The sequence below is a fragment of the Chelmon rostratus genome, chromosome 17 (genome assembly GCF_017976325.1).
Source record: "Chelmon rostratus isolate fCheRos1 chromosome 17, fCheRos1.pri, whole genome shotgun sequence".
Lineage (NCBI taxonomy): Eukaryota > Metazoa > Chordata > Actinopteri > Chaetodontiformes > Chaetodontidae > Chelmon > Chelmon rostratus.
Window position 1 is genome coordinate 14,465,517 of NC_055674.1, and position 15,431 is coordinate 14,480,947.

At 42.3% G+C, this 15,431-nt stretch overlaps 1 protein-coding gene across 1 annotated transcript; it reads left to right on the forward strand.

Annotated features, from left to right (window-relative positions):
- Positions 1 to 442: 442 nt before the first annotated feature.
- On the forward strand, positions 443 to 14,546 carry slc17a7a (solute carrier family 17 member 7a). The gene is made up of 13 exons (XM_041957395.1): positions 443 to 504; positions 8,766 to 9,018; positions 9,539 to 9,657; positions 9,813 to 9,927; positions 10,014 to 10,101; positions 10,386 to 10,472; positions 11,064 to 11,206; positions 11,329 to 11,478; positions 12,549 to 12,681; positions 13,056 to 13,166; positions 13,837 to 13,964; positions 14,093 to 14,162; positions 14,251 to 14,546. The coding sequence occupies exons 1-13, from the start codon at positions 443 to 445 to the stop codon at positions 14,544 to 14,546; spliced, it is 1,755 nt and encodes a 584-aa protein (XP_041813329.1).
- The last annotated feature ends 885 nt before the right edge of the window (positions 14,547 to 15,431 follow it).

Here is a 15,431-nt window from a genome sequence, read left to right on the forward strand (position 1 = left end):
AGTTTAAAAAAAAATCAAAATAAAGAAGCTGCACACAAAGAAATGGCAAAATTGTACCACTTAAGACAAAACAGACAATTATTAATGAGAAATACGAATTGTGTCACAGCCCAATTGTCAGTAAGTTTGCCCTCTATTTTCAACTTCATCTTCTCAAGGTGATGGTAGTTATTATTCACAGAATTGTTCTATCATATCTATTCTCACAGTGCAGATGTCCTGTCCTGTTTCTTCCAGTGAACCAGAAAGGCCTACACCTTTCTGTGGCCCATCTGAGAGAAGCGGAGGCTGGTGTGGGTGGGGAGGGTTGAGAAAGGGAAATACGGAGAGAGGGAGAGAGAGAGAGAGAGAGAGAGAGGGAGAGAGAGGACCGTGCGCGTTCAGGCAGGACTGGAGAGCGCGCGGGACATCAGCACACCGGCCGGGTCAAGAAGCTGCGAGGATGGAGATCCGACCAGACAGGTTTAAGGCGGTCGCGGGCAAAACTCTGGGGAAAATTCACAGGTACACACCTATTTCAAATAATCCCGACTCCAACTCAGACTTTTCCCTATTTTAACGCGTTTGCTGCGGGACAGTTCCGTTGAGCGGGACGCAGCAGTTCATCGTGCGTCCCCATCCTCCCTCCTCCAACCAGTAACTCTAGTGGAGAAAAAGTTTGCTCGTTGTTGATTTAAAGTGGGAAAGGAAAGGAGGCGACTGTCGGGTTCAAGCAGCAGACATCATGTGGGGAGAACAAAAGTCCAGCTTTGCGCAGCGCACAGTGTAATGATTGAGTGGAGTGAGTGTAACCATCTGATAGTGATGGAGAAAATGTTTGGCTGTCATTTCACGGTTAGCTCATTTTTATTAGGTAAAAACAAATCATGATCGAAACTACCAGAGAGGTCAGTGATGGTGTTATCTTGATAGAAGTGTGCAGTCAAAGTGCAGTGAACTCGCTGTAGAGTGCATGTGGGACCAAGAGGAGGCTTTCCCGTTGTGCTTTAATGCTTTGTTGCACACCTTTCTTCAAAAAATCGTGAATGATACTGATGCTCTTGTCAGTGTTGGTCCAGCTCATAGTGGACTGAGTATATTGGTGCTTCAGTATAAGAAAGTGTGGTTACATAATGTTTTCGTGCGTTATTGGCACGACCTGGCTGAGCGAGAGTGTTGATCAGATGGAGTCTCTATCTATCTATCTATCGATCTATCTATCTAATCTTCTTTGTAATATTTCAGTACATCTTCTGGCAAAAGTTACTTCTGCCTTTCTTTCATCAATGAGTCCTGAGCCTAACCCATTATTCATTCAATTTACCAGTTAACCATCTAAAACTCATCAAAATGAGCCCAGGACATCATGATGATAATTATTAACAACCACTATAGTAATGTTAAACTGTTTCATCGTTTGAGTTATTTTTCTAGCAAACCGTCCAAATATGTGTTTCTTGCCTCCAGCTTTTCTGTTCTACTGCAGTCTTGTGAGATAGAAAATTGAACGTATTTGGTTTGTGAACAGTAGGTTGGACAAAAATTTTTTACAAATTTTTGTTGCATTTTCTGAAATAATTGCAGCCCCAAATCTGTGCATCTGTATCACCTGCACAGCCTTGAAATGACACATACAGTGGCTCTTTGAGATGGGTTATCAAGAAGCAGACCTTGACCTGTTCATGTCCTTGTTGGTGTAATTTTTAAAGAAAAGATGGACATACATCATTGATGTCTCTTATTCGTATGTGTATTTAAGTGTTGGATATATGGAAAATGGAAAAAAAAAATACACAGAGGGGTGTGCTGACAATATTTCAGTAAAAAAGAGAGATTATAGACACTGATAGAACCTCATGCAATAACCATTGCTTTAAGCTTTCGCTCTCTCAGGATTTGAGGTAGCAACCAAATGTATAAATCCCGTCCTGAAATAGCCTGTTTTTCAGTCCAGCTGTCGAGCCACGCAAATCCCTAAACTCTCCCCTCCCACTCACTCCATCCCAGCCCATGTCACTTCCTCCAGCCGCTCCATCCATCCATCCATTGAGCCATTGAGACACCAGCACAGACAAGTTTCAGCCTATCGGGGTGTCCCAGCTTAACGGACATGCAAATCTCAGGCTTTTTCTCTCTTACTGGTCATGAGCCACGTGTGTGCACGGCCACAGCTGATGCTGTGAGAGATGTGATGTATCAGATTGGATCCAGATTGGTTTTAGTGGGCGTTTCCTCGGCTTAGCCAGTGAACTCTGGTTTCATGCAGCCACAGTGTTGGGTACAGGCAATTGTTTCAAAAGGAAAAGTGAATATTTCATTGAAATCAATGTGGAAAATCTATGCATCTGTGTTTGTGTGTGAATGTGTGCATGTGCTAATGCGTTGCATCTTCAACGGAGGACATCCCTCCACTGTGCGACTAGATGAGTGTGTCTGTGTGCAATCTCACCACCTCTCAGACAAAATCCCTCCTGATGAAAGCAGCCAGGAGTTCATCTATTATTTAAACATTTTCTCCATCAGAATGCATCTCCTGTTTCTATATTAAACTCCACTAGGTAAGCATAAACTTCAGCACTGTAAGGTCAAGTGCACTCTACATCTCTGCTCTCGCTGTTCCCTTTTTTAACATCTTCAAATTAATACCAAAATTTAATCTATTAATCTCCTCGTGCCAAGGAACTACTCCACAGCACTGCATGAAATAGAGACTACAACCATCCTCTCATCACCATTTTGATTGTAAGTGTGAAATTCTCTAATAGTGTCCCATTCTGCGTCTCATATACTTTCACATATAGGTGTATTGAAAGACATTTAAATGAATCATCCATTTGTTTGCATCAGCAGGATGGCCACACTAGGAGAGCTTGTGTTTCACTACGCACAAGGCAATACAGAATATACTGTAACAGGTTATCCATTTTTAATCCATTTTACTTGCGGCAGAGTGCTACATTTTCAACATTCAAATGGTAATGGGATGAAACTATGCTTCATTTAGGCTCGGGCAAACTGCAAGGACTGCAAACTCTTTGGCATCATTTTAATCACAGCATTCTTAAAATTATTGTGACTCGTTGTATTATATATTGCACCATGTTCTTGACATTAATACTTAAGTACACCCAGAGACAGGGCAGCTTTTCTACTTGGCTTTGCTTCTCTGTGCATGTGCACAATCAGAGGGGTTTCCTCATGAATAAGGGGGTTTTATGACATTTTGGGAAACCTGTGAAATGTGACATTGCAGTTAACTCACCTTTGCACCTTTACACTGTGGGTGGTCTGATAGCCAGAGGTAAATACTTATGATAACAAAAAAAAAAAAAGTCTTGCAGTCCTGTGGAACGAAAAAGCACAGGAAAAATCAATTTTCACACGTGGCCACGTCATAGTAGTGATAGTGATTATGACAGTGGAAGTGATAAAGTGCAAGGTTGTCAGGTGAAAAGATGATTTCTGTGCTGGCAGTTATTGTAACTGAGGCAGAAAAAACGCATCTCAGTGAATCCTGGGGGCTGACAGGGTGCTTTTGGAGAAGTGAAGAATTTGAAAGGACACCAAATGTGACGCTTGTGTCCTCTATCTTGATCTTTTATTTTTCTGTCTGTTCATGCCAGTGTGTCACATGTGGAACAGGTACATGGGCTTTTATTGAAGGGTCTACAAAGATGATGGATCCATCAGAGCTCAGCAGTTTGGAAAGACAACTGCAACCGCTCAGCATGCCCGGTTACTGGCAGCAGTGCTGTTTGTACCCATGATGTCAGTAATGCTTCGATACTTTTTATCCATGCATTGTTGGGTTTAACATTGTGGTGCATAACAGATTTGGGAAGCAAAGAAAAGGGAAGAGAAGAAGTTTTTTTTTGTATGTATCTTAGTTCATTCATTGTTAGCTGTCTAGTAAAGTGAGATGCTGTGCGTGTATGTGTGTGAATATGTAGGCAGCACTCACACAGTGATTGAGTTATACTATGCGAGTATTTAGATCGTAAGTCTATGAAGGTCACACGTGTGGGTGTTTGAACATTGTGTGTGTGTGTGTGTGTGTGTGTGTGTGTGAGTGTGTGTGTGTGTGTGTGTGTGTGTGTCCACAGGAGAGACACAGAGAAAAAAAAGTGGTGTGACAGGATAGGGAGGAGGGTGTCTCCCTGGGTGACACAGTCCCACCGAGACCCAATCTGTTCACTTCAGGGAGAGTGAGAGGCTCGTGGAGGGAGGGGGCGGCACCACTATCGAAATTACAAAATAACAGCAGAAATTCCAATTTGAAAATTAAAAAATTCCTCAAGCTGCTATCCATATTTCCAAACACCTCAACTGCAAATAGAGGGCAAATAAAGGGGGAAATCATTTTTCAACAAGAGGACTAGAGTGGGGGGCCTGACATGAGGAGAGAAAAGCATGGTTTACATACGCTACAATGGAGGATCAATTCAGCACAGGGATGCGGACATATAATGACCAGGACGTCTGGCGTTATATAATATTTTTACTGTCAGCCTCCCTCGCTGTCTCTCGCTCCCTCTCCATCATCCTCTTATGAGAGGATTACGCAGAACGCTCTGTGAATTGGTGAATTTAATATACACGGTAACAAAAGCCCCAGGTCACCAACCAGCACGTGAGAGTCCCAGTGTTAGTTTGTCAGAGCTGATGTATTATTGTAAGATCACAAATTTACATGTTTTCTCACTATTTAACAGCAAATATGAAAACGGTATATTTGGTAGAAGTGGCTTCCTTTCACCTGCTTGAAGAAGAATAATGGTCTATCATACTGACGAATTTCACATCATATAGGATATATATATTCCATGGTTTATAGAACAAGCAGTGTGTGTGGGCTCTGGGGTCTCCTGCTGCATATTAATGCTTGAGAACTGCAAAGATTAGTTGATTATTTGATTATTCAACTAGTCAATCAATAATCTGCGACTACTTTGATGATCAAGTAGTAGTTTTCATTTTTTAAGCAAAAATGGCAACATTTGTCACAACTTGTCAAATGTGAGGATTTCTTTAAGAGCAAACTAAATATATTTGGATTTTGGGCTGTTAATTGAATTAAAAGATGGCATAAATGCATCATCATGGATATTTCTTCCACAAATTTCGGATGTTTTATAAACAAAATGATTAATAATTTTGTTTAATTGCAAAAATATCATCGGCTTAAAGAATATAATCGTTAGTGTTAGCCTGACTTAATATCTATTCATTGTTTTATTTGGCCCTCGTAAGATATTCTCACAAGTTATGAGTTCAAATCCAGTGTGTAAAGACACTGAAGTCTCGTCATTTGTCAGGCTTTATTGCGTTGACTGACTTTGTGCATTCTGAGTCAGCTTTCTGTGCAGGTTTTAAGTTGGTGGTTGAACTTCCCGTGCTCAGGTGAAAAGCACAGATAGGAGCTCAGTTTGAGGTGTGAGTAGTTACTGTGTCTCCACTGAGCCTGTTACTATTGTAATTATGATATCTCAGAGAGCCCGAGGTCAGGGGACTCCTGCCTGCCCATGCTCTCTCGCTCATTAATTGTTGCCAGCTGAGACCAATCAGGTCCTCGCTATGCTAGTGAGAGTAGCTGTGAACCTCACACGAAGGCCAATGTCGAGGGACGAGGCTTCTTTGAACTGTGCCTCATTCCTCTACTTAATCAAAGAACTAGCAATTTGCAAAATAACCAGTAAGTCCTTTTATCGTCACATTAAAACAACACATTCGAAAGAGGGACACCCTCAGTTAGTCATCTGCTTTGAGACACTCACCACACGCATTTGGGTGAGATTGCCCTTTAGTGAGGAGCATCTGTAATTAACGGTAATTTTTGCTGTGGGCTAGCCTCGTTAGCTGGTAGCGTATGTGTAGGTGTCAGGCTGCAATCTGTCATGAGGCTTAATGAGCTCCACTCAGGGGGCAAGTCAGCACATTTGCTCAGCACAGAGCGGACAGCAGTGTGAGCACAGCCAACTGATTCGACAGAAAAAATGCACACAGCCTCCTTTGAGTCACATCAGTTTTTTGATCCACTTATTGCTTTGATTTAAAGATTTAGCAACAATTTCATCTCTCTGCTTCTTGCGTTTAATGCACTGTGGTGCGCATGTCCAGAAGCCGGTGCACCTTTCATGCACCTTGCATGTGCTAATGAAGAGACCACTAAGTCAGTCAAACAGGTAATGTCTCTCAAATCTGAAATGTAGAATATTTACACAACTCTTAACCTACACATGTGTTTGTAAAAAAAAAAAAAAAAAGCAAACATTTCATTTTAGATTGTTAAATGTTTGACTTGAAACACAATATAACCACATGGAATAGAAAGCAATCTGATTTCCAAAAGGACTAAAACACTGGATCAAAGGCCAGCATGAGCTCAACAGTGTGTCGTGATAGAGGAGGGAAGCATGCTGAACCACGCCCAGCGCTAGTCTGTTCGTCCATATTCATTTCCGGAAGTAAATCATTTTTGTAATCCTAATCTGAATGTTGTGTCAGATTAAGAGAGAGAGAGAGAGAGCGAGAGAGAGAGAGGATGCAGCCTCTCTAATCTCTTAGTATTCCAAACCGTTGCTTAACAAACTATTGCTTTTCTGTTGTCAGTTGTGTTTCACTTGGCAAGAATATATCATGATGGACACAGGTTTAATTGATACTTCATTATTCTGGCAAAACCCTCCTTTTTTCTGTTTGTTGACTGATCGCGTGGACGTATGAAGAGATTACGCAGAGTCGGCTGTGTGGGAATGGGGAGGGAGTGAAATCCACGTGCATAACGAAGAAACATAACGGCCAGACGAATGAGATAGAGCGTATATGCAGAGAAGCAGACATACAGGCTAACAGATAGATAGCTAGTGACAGATTATGGTGTAAAAGCTAGAGTGAATTATTTATCTCACCCAAAAACACATCAATAATTAACCAGTGTCAGAGTCTGACTTGTCTTGTGTTGGCGTGCGTGAATAAGTTATCTTGGAGGTTCAGTGTGCTGAGAGCCCCAGAGAGATGAATTGCCTTGAATGTTCACTTTGAAAACAGAGCAACGTTCGATGCAGTAAACACTTGCTTTGGGAACTAATTGAAGCTCAAATTCAACTTTTCAAAAATGCAGCCATCCTTCGTCACATGGAGCAAATCCTTGTGGTGATTGCATCCTGTTTCTGTGCATAATTCTCCAGCTCACTGACTAACTGGATCAGCCCAATGGAAAGTGGACGGCTGACACACGACTCACTTCGCTGTGAGCTCACACATACCCTAAAACACACACACAAACACTCAGGTTAAAACATATATACACCTGAAAGTGTGGCGCTATGTCTGATTTAATATGAGAAAAATGGATCTGCAAGCGTGTACTTAGGTCTGCCATATGCATGTGTGAGTGTTTAATAGTGGGGGTGTGTTGTTGAGAGTGTGGAGGTTATAATACACAGATGGCCGCTCTCCTGACTTCTCTGTTTGACTCCTGTGGAAAAAGTGACACTCGCCATTTGACAAAAATGGTCCCGCTCAAATAGAGAAACAGCTTAAAATAACAAGATTTTTTTGGTATCTTCTAAGACAAATTGATAATTAACCACAATTATTTAAAGGTGAACACGAGAGTTCCCTGGTTGACCAAAACTTTTAGACAAAAAGCTAAAGCTTGATAAAATAGATGTTATTTTTGGGAAAAAAAAAACGCATCAAATATCGATTTTGCTCTTGATACAATTTCAGTTCAGATAGCTGTAAAAGCTTCTGCTTTTCTAATAAACTTCCTTATTCCACATGCACATCCCCTATTTAGTGGTGTATGTTTTGTTAAATAGGCCATCTAGAAGATGAAAAAATATGCCAATCTCTACCTTCACTATCTCTGTTTTTTCATGTCTGTGCACTGATACACACACTGCCTGAACAACCTCATAGTCCCTCGAAGTGTAATGGCACAAGCCTGTGCGCTCAGTAATATGACGTGGTCAGATGTCCGTCAGAGAGCTCCTGTTTGTGTCTGAGAGAGTGGACATTTTGAACAGCACCAGCACGGCAGCAGGTCCCGGGCGTCCTGAAGGAGCGGACACTGGGGGAATGTGCTGTCGTGGCTAACTCTGCTCCTCGGCTAGTGACAGCTGCTTCCACACACTGGGACGCGCTGACTCAGACACGACCCCAACATGGCGCATGTTGTCTGCATGGAGGTGTGTGTGTGTGTGTATGTGTGTGTGAGACAGAGAGAGAGAGAGAGAGTCTATGATAAGTAAGCCAATTGTACAAAATTCAATCATACATGAAGAAAAGATATATTTTCTCATTGCCACAGTCTCAGAATAACACAGCATCCCCACAAAATGCACGTAAAAAATGATCATCGTCTTGCTGGAAGATTTATGTTAACGCCAGGCCACCATGTTTCCTGCATTTCAAGCTTTTACTTGCAAAAAGTTCTTTTTAAGCGTCAGTGGCTCACCTGAACTGGAAATGTACCCCATACTCCTTTGAGCCACCTTGTCCATGTTATGCAAGTTTTTGTCTCCAGTGGAAGTGTCACCTCACTCTCACCTCTCCCCCTTTCCCGCTTTTTCATGATGACTGTCTCTGTGTCCCTGATGGCTTTTTTAGGTGATATGCCAGTCTGCATTTTAGTATGTAAATGAGCAGGTACTTGCATGCATCAGCAAATTATAAATTGCAACAACTACAACTATGCACATAATATATTTTTGCAGTGTTGCACGGTTCGAGCACATCATCCGAATCGGGCTGTGTAAAGAATGTATGGTGTCTTCTCTCAGGCTGATCGAGAAGCGGCAGCCCAATGGAGAAACCATTGAGTTATCAGCAGAGGGCCGTCCTGAGCTGGTGGAGGAGAAGGAGCTGCCGGTGGTGGACTGTACCTGCTTCGGCTTGCCGAGGCGGTACATCATTGCCATCCTGTCTGGCCTGGGATTCTGCATCTCTTTTGGCATCCGGTGCAACCTGGGCGTCGCCATTGTAAGCATGGTCAATGACCACACAGTCTACAAAGGCAACAAGGAAGTGCTTGTGGTAAGTGGCAAAGCAGAAATCAGAGCTTCTGGGCTCACCTTTACTGTGTCTGTCTTTGATACAGATGTTTGCATGCAAGCCTCACATGTACGCCTGCTTCTGTATCTCTATGATCTGCTTTATTTCTGCTCTGGACCCGATTAAAGCCCGTACACACACACAAAGAAGTAATGATAGCCAAACCACTGATCTCAGGCCACATGTTATTATAAAGTAAGCATGGCTGGTACAAATTAAGCATAATGTATATACTGTACATTTGTACCTTCTTTTTTTATTGATTATTATGCCAAAAGATTACCAGATTTATGTAGCAAGTACGTCAAAATAGTCCAAACTGGTGATTGAATGAGGTGGTTCTCATGCTTTGATAGACAGATATATTTCGGTTTGACTGACTTAAAGAATATTCCTGTGTGTGTGAACTGTAGAAACACTTATCTCCTCTGTTTTAAAGTGGCTGAACTTCAAGTTAAATAAAGTTATGACTTATTGAAGTCATATATCTTGTTGCCTCCAGGCTGCACAGTTCACCTGGGACCCTGAGACAGTGGGGATGATCCACGGCTCCTTCTTCTGGGGCTACATCGTCACACAGATTCCAGGCGGCTTTATATGTCAAAAATTTGCAGCCAACAGGTGAATGTTTTCACATTTACAACTAGTCTCCAATGTGGGCATTGTGATCTCGGTCAGCGGAGCTTTGGTTTCTTCTTCCTGTCATTCTTGTGCTGTCGCTGTTACTGTTGAATATTCAGTCTGAGGCAGCTTGTTTTGTCTTGTGTGTGTTTAAGAGTGTTTGGATTTGCCATAGTGGCCACATCCACCCTCAACATGCTGATCCCATCTGCTGCTCGCTGCCATTACAGCTGCGTCATACTGGTCAGGATATGCCAGGGCCTGGTTGAGGTATGTGTGCACATGTGCTTGCAAGACTGTGTGTAAGACTTTTCCTCCATGCATAATTGTTTCCCTGACTGTGTCGTGACCTTCAGGGTGTATCATACCCAGCTTGCCACGGGATCTGGGCCAAGTGGGCGCCTCCTCTTGAGAGAAGTCGATTAGCCACAACAGCCTTTTGTGGTAAAGTTTTACGTTTACTGACATGTTTCCTCAAAATTCAATATCTTTGCTCTCTGTAGAAACGTCAGGATCTCGACTAGAGCTGAGTTTCGTAGGCTTGAGCATGAGGTTGTGACGATGGAGCTGCCAAATGTTCCTGCAAAGTTTTAGATTTTAAAAGTGCTGTGCATGTGGATTTCTATTGCCACTTAATAACAACATATGTTAAGTATTTTGAGTGCACAAATTATTATGTGATGATAAGGAAACATGACTAATTCTCTTTATGTTTGATGCCTCCTAAGGATCCTATGCGGGGGCTGTGGTGGCCATGCCTTTAGCTGGGATACTGGTGCAATACACCGGGTGGCCTTCAGTATTCTATGTATATGGTTAGTATCCTTACCTTCCTTTAAATATGTGTTTGCCTAAAACTGCACTATGACTGCTGGGGTTGTATGAGGTACTTATCCATAGTTACTGTATTATCCACAGTAGCTGGCGGTCAGCACGCCCATTTGGAGAGGCAGCAAGAGTAGCAGCACAGAAGCTAAGCTGTATATTGCTGTGGACTGCAGCAGCAGCAAAATGTATTTTAGCCACCTAATAACAGGCCCACCTAAAATAATAACAATCATTATAAGAGTATGTCATATTTAGGATATTTTTACTTGCTTTACCTTACCTCAGATAGCTCTTTCACACTGCTTAGCTTTCATGCTGGTACTCCTGTCTGCTTTTTCAAACTGGGAGTGTGCTGACAGCCATCTACTGTAGGTAACACACTGACTATGGATAAGTACCTCATACAACCCTGCTTCTCTAGGATTTACATATGTCTGCATCAGGCATTCAGGTGTACCTTCCATATTACCTTTCCTTCTTCTCTCCCTCTTTCTATTGTATGCTTGAACTTTGGCTCTCTTGCTCTTTCTCTGCTGTGCTCATGTCTGTGTCTTTTGCTGTCTCTCTTCCTCTCCCAGGCAGTTTTGGGATATTCTGGTATTTGTTTTGGATTCTGGTGTCGTATGAGAGTCCTGCAGTCCATCCCACCATCACACCGGAGGAGAGGAAGTACATTGAAGATGCAATCGGAGAGTCTGCGGCATTTCTTAATCCTCTCCATGTACGGCACTATGATGTTCATGCATAGCCGATCAATCTAATATTGAGAATCTCTTAAACCTAGGCTCAGGCACAGATAGTGGATTCTGGATTCCAGTAATATTTTATTCCTTTTGGTGGCAGAAATTTAAAACCCCCTGGAGACACTTCTTCACCTCCATGCCAGTCTACGCCATCATTGTTGCCAACTTCTGCAGGAGCTGGACCTTCTACCTGCTGCTCATCAGCCAGCCGGCCTACTTTGAAGAAGTCTTTGGCTTTGAGATCAGCAAGGTGAGATTGTATCATCTATGCAGCTATACAGACTTCAGTTTTTCACAAATGCCCTTATATACTCACAAATGGAAACCCCCCCACAGCTGCACCTACTGTAGCCACGTGCAGTTTCACTGAGGGGTTCAGGCTTCAACTGGAAGTAATGGGAAATTCTGGTATTTTTCAGCCTAGGTTTCATTCTCATAACTGGGGCTATTGTTGTGATTATGGGTCATAATGACTGTGCACTCATCACTTCAAGCATTTTAAATGGTTTCTGTAAAATTTAACTTTGTTTGGAAAGCTTTAGGGGGCTTGTATTTGGGATTTGAGTCACATTTCCCAAATCTGTACACTGGAGTTGACGAGAGCAACGTTACTATGACCCATAGTCACAAGGGCCACAATTAAAAATAATAAAACCCAGGCTGAAAAACAGCAGAATTCTCACAATTTTACAAGCATTTTCAGATAATTAAACTATGAACAGAGTTTCAGACTCATCTCTATGAAGCATCTGAGAGTAAAGGTTACAGTAACCCCTCCTAATACATTTAGGTTTGGTAAACTAGCGTTGTCCTGTTTTTTAACTGTAGTTTCTCTTTAGAAATGATCTTGTTTTCCATGTTTAATGCAAAAATAAGACTGTTAAAAAGAATCTGAGTGGTGGCACGACAAAGCCACCAAAGTGGTATCTTTGGTGGTATTTTACTTTTATTTGATAGCAGGCAGTGTAGAGGTGAGACGACATTAAACAAGTGTTCCCTGCTGAATTGGAAATACGATCAGCGTCCTAGACCCCCAGACCACCACAACATCCCAGAGTATTCACACGTTCCCTCCTGTCCTCTCATCTTTTATGTTGTCATTTAGATAACATTATCTCCATTTAGTTCAAAGGTTCACTAATCAGCATGAACATTTACTATCATCCAGATCAATGTGCTATCATCAATACTTAATACTGATAACTCAACCATCAGCCTCCCATTGTTTCCAGTAGTCCAGTGATGAAAATGCTATTCTCGTGTCTCTTTCTCACACACACACACACACTCTCTCTCTCTCTCTCCCCTTTCCTCTTTCAGGTGGGCATGGTGTCAGCTTTGCCCCATCTGGTGATGACAATCATCGTGCCCATTGGAGGCCAGTTGGCAGACTACCTGAGAACCCACAACCTGATGTCCACCACCAACGTCAGGAAGCTCATGAACTGTGGAGGTGAGAGTGTCACACAGAAAAGGGTGACAGTGGGAGGAGGGTGAGGAGGAATAGAGACAAAGGGGATAAAGAAAGCTTGAGGCATGTAATTCACCAGCAGAAACAGAATAACACCCAAGTTTGCACAAGAACATCTCAAATTTATGTCAAAGATCAGAAAACTATACTATGAGTTTGTGCTTGTGTGAGAGAGATCAGTTTTAGGAACTGAGACTCTAATCACCACAAAAGAAGAGAGAAACATCTCCAAGTCTGACACTGAACTTAACATCTATTCGAGCAAAGTGTGGCAAAATATCAACCAGAGTAGCTGATAATGAAGCCACTATTAAAGTACATCCAGTGTTTGATGTGTTTATGTGGACGTGTCTCAGGTTTTGGGATGGAGGCCACTCTCCTGCTGGTGGTGGGATACTCTCACTCCAAAGGCGTTGCCATTTCCTTCTTGGTCCTCGCTGTGGGTTTCAGTGGTTTTGCTATCTCAGGTAAGAGATGTTAGAGACAAGTTTGCTAAAAAACCTGATTTAATCAAACCTACTGTTAAATCACCTTTTAACGGTGCAGAGGTCTGACTGGGTTCAGTAGAAATGATTAAATCAACCATTTTTGAGAGATATTGCAATGGTTTGACAATGGTTTGTTGCCCCTGTTTACAAGCAGTAGTTGGACATTTTGGGAAATACGCTTATTCTCTTTGTTGCAGAGAGTTAGAAACTCATACTTGTCCATTCAGTATAAGGCAACAGCTAGAAACTTGTTAGCTTAGCATAGACTGATAACAGGGGAATTAGTTAGCCTGGCCCATAAAGACTGTTTCCAGTCTTTATGCATACTACGCTAACCTGCAGCTGGCTTTAGCAACATATTTGCTGTAGCCTAGAGACATGAGAGGCCTATTGATCTTCTCATTTAACTGTGGAAGCCCAGAGTTATCCCTGTGTTTCTGTTCATTGTATTCTTTTTTTGTGTGAAGGACTTGCATGTGATTCCTTTGTTGTACAGCACTTTGAGCTGCAGTTGTTATATGAAAGGTGCTATACAAATAAAGTTTATTATTATGATTATGAAATTCTGCTCCAGTAGTGCTGTTTAAAAATAAACACTTTAGAACCTGGAAGAAATTATGTAATGCACAGTTTTTGTTCTCTCACTCAGGGTTTAACGTCAATCACTTGGATATCGCCCCTCGATATGCCAGCATCTTGATGGGCATCTCAAACGGGGTAGGAACACTATCTGGAATGGTGTGTCCTCTTATAGTGGGAGCCATGACCAAACACAAGGTAAAAAACATTCACTTATACTCACTTTATAATGCCATGTATTGCATCTCCACATGTAAATATGTTATGGGAAATGAGAACTTGGTCCTGAACTCACCTATGCTTCTCACCTTTTCACATCATTTCAGACACGTGAAGAGTGGCAGTATGTCTTCCTTATAGCTTCCCTTGTTCATTACGGAGGAGTGGTTTTCTATGGTATGACCTGACTTTGAATGTAGTGTTTTGTGAGGCATGTACAGAAGACCCCAGTCTCCAAGCACTGATCATATTTTTCGCTCACTAGGACTCTTCGCATCAGGAGAAAAGCAGGCATGGGCAGACATAGAGGACACCAGCGAGGAGAAGTGCGGCATCATCAATGAGGACGAACTGGCCAATGAGACAGAGGAGCTCTACCGTGGAGGCGGGCAGTACGGGGCCATGAGCCAACCGGTTGTTGGTTCCAACGGAGGAGGGGCCGGAGGAGGAGGAGCAGGGCCGGGGTGGGTGTCGGACTGGGATAAGTCTGAGGAGTATGTGCAGCCACCTGGATACAACTCTTACATGTATGGGGGAGAAGAGGAGAGGGAGCTGACATAGAAGACTAATATGTTTAAAAAAAAAAACAAGATAATGAAAAAGAGGAGGATTGTTTGGGGGATGGGACTGTAAGAGAGTCACTGCGATACTGAATGGACCTGCTGTGTGCTTTGGTACAACATTTACAATTGCACATATAAAAGTATGGATCTGATTCATTCCATCGTATGTTTGTGTGTGAGATTATGTGTGTGTGTGTGTGTGTGTGTGTGTGTGTGTGTGTGTGTGTGTGTGTGAGTGTGTGGGTGTGTGGCTGTGTGTGTGTGTGTGTGTGTAGGCATGTGCATGCAGGTGTTAGAGTGGTTGATGTACACAAACACATACAATAAAAACTGAAGTCATATCCCAGACTCCCTGCCTGGTCCTGAGCTCGTTGTGATTGGTCAGGAGTTCTGTTTCCATGACATCACGGAGGAGATTCTTTGTGTGTGTGTGTTTGTGTGTGTGTGTGTGAGTGTGGTGGGCTTTCTGTCTGTATAGCAACTCTCCCTAGCCATTGGCATTGTGTAGTATTTCAATTTTAATGCGTAGGCCACACACTTTTTTGCTGGGAAAGCACCTTTAGGACCTCAGATTTAAAACATAAAGCTTTTGATCTTACAACACCGTCCAAATGACTAAATACAAAATCTAATGTCACTACTGTACATGCTCACACGCTTTTGTCCAGTCTATATTACTCTCAAGGCTCTCAGACATAATAGAAATACTATTGTTTGTGTATTGAAAATCGATACACAAACTAAATGCGCCTTTGTCATGGAAACATTGTGTTTCCAAAGCATGCATAGTTAAAGTATGCTCGGAATAGTCAACATGGGCTCATTTATGTGATGAGAATGTGTCATGTTTTAAACTACTTTCAAACTATTCTATCAAACAGAA

Excerpts from the sequence above, each read along its gene's own strand:
- slc17a7a (XM_041957395.1), top strand. The coding sequence starts at position 443 with ATGGAGATCCGACCAGACAGGTTTAAGGCGGTCGCGGGCAAAACTCTG. Across the intron at positions 9,019-9,538 it reads GCAACAAGGAAGTGCTTGTG|GCTGCACAGTTCACCTGGGA; the intron begins GTAAGTGGCAAA and ends TGTTGCCTCCAG. Across the intron at positions 9,928-10,013 it reads TATGCCAGGGCCTGGTTGAG|GGTGTATCATACCCAGCTTG; the intron begins GTATGTGTGCAC and ends CGTGACCTTCAG.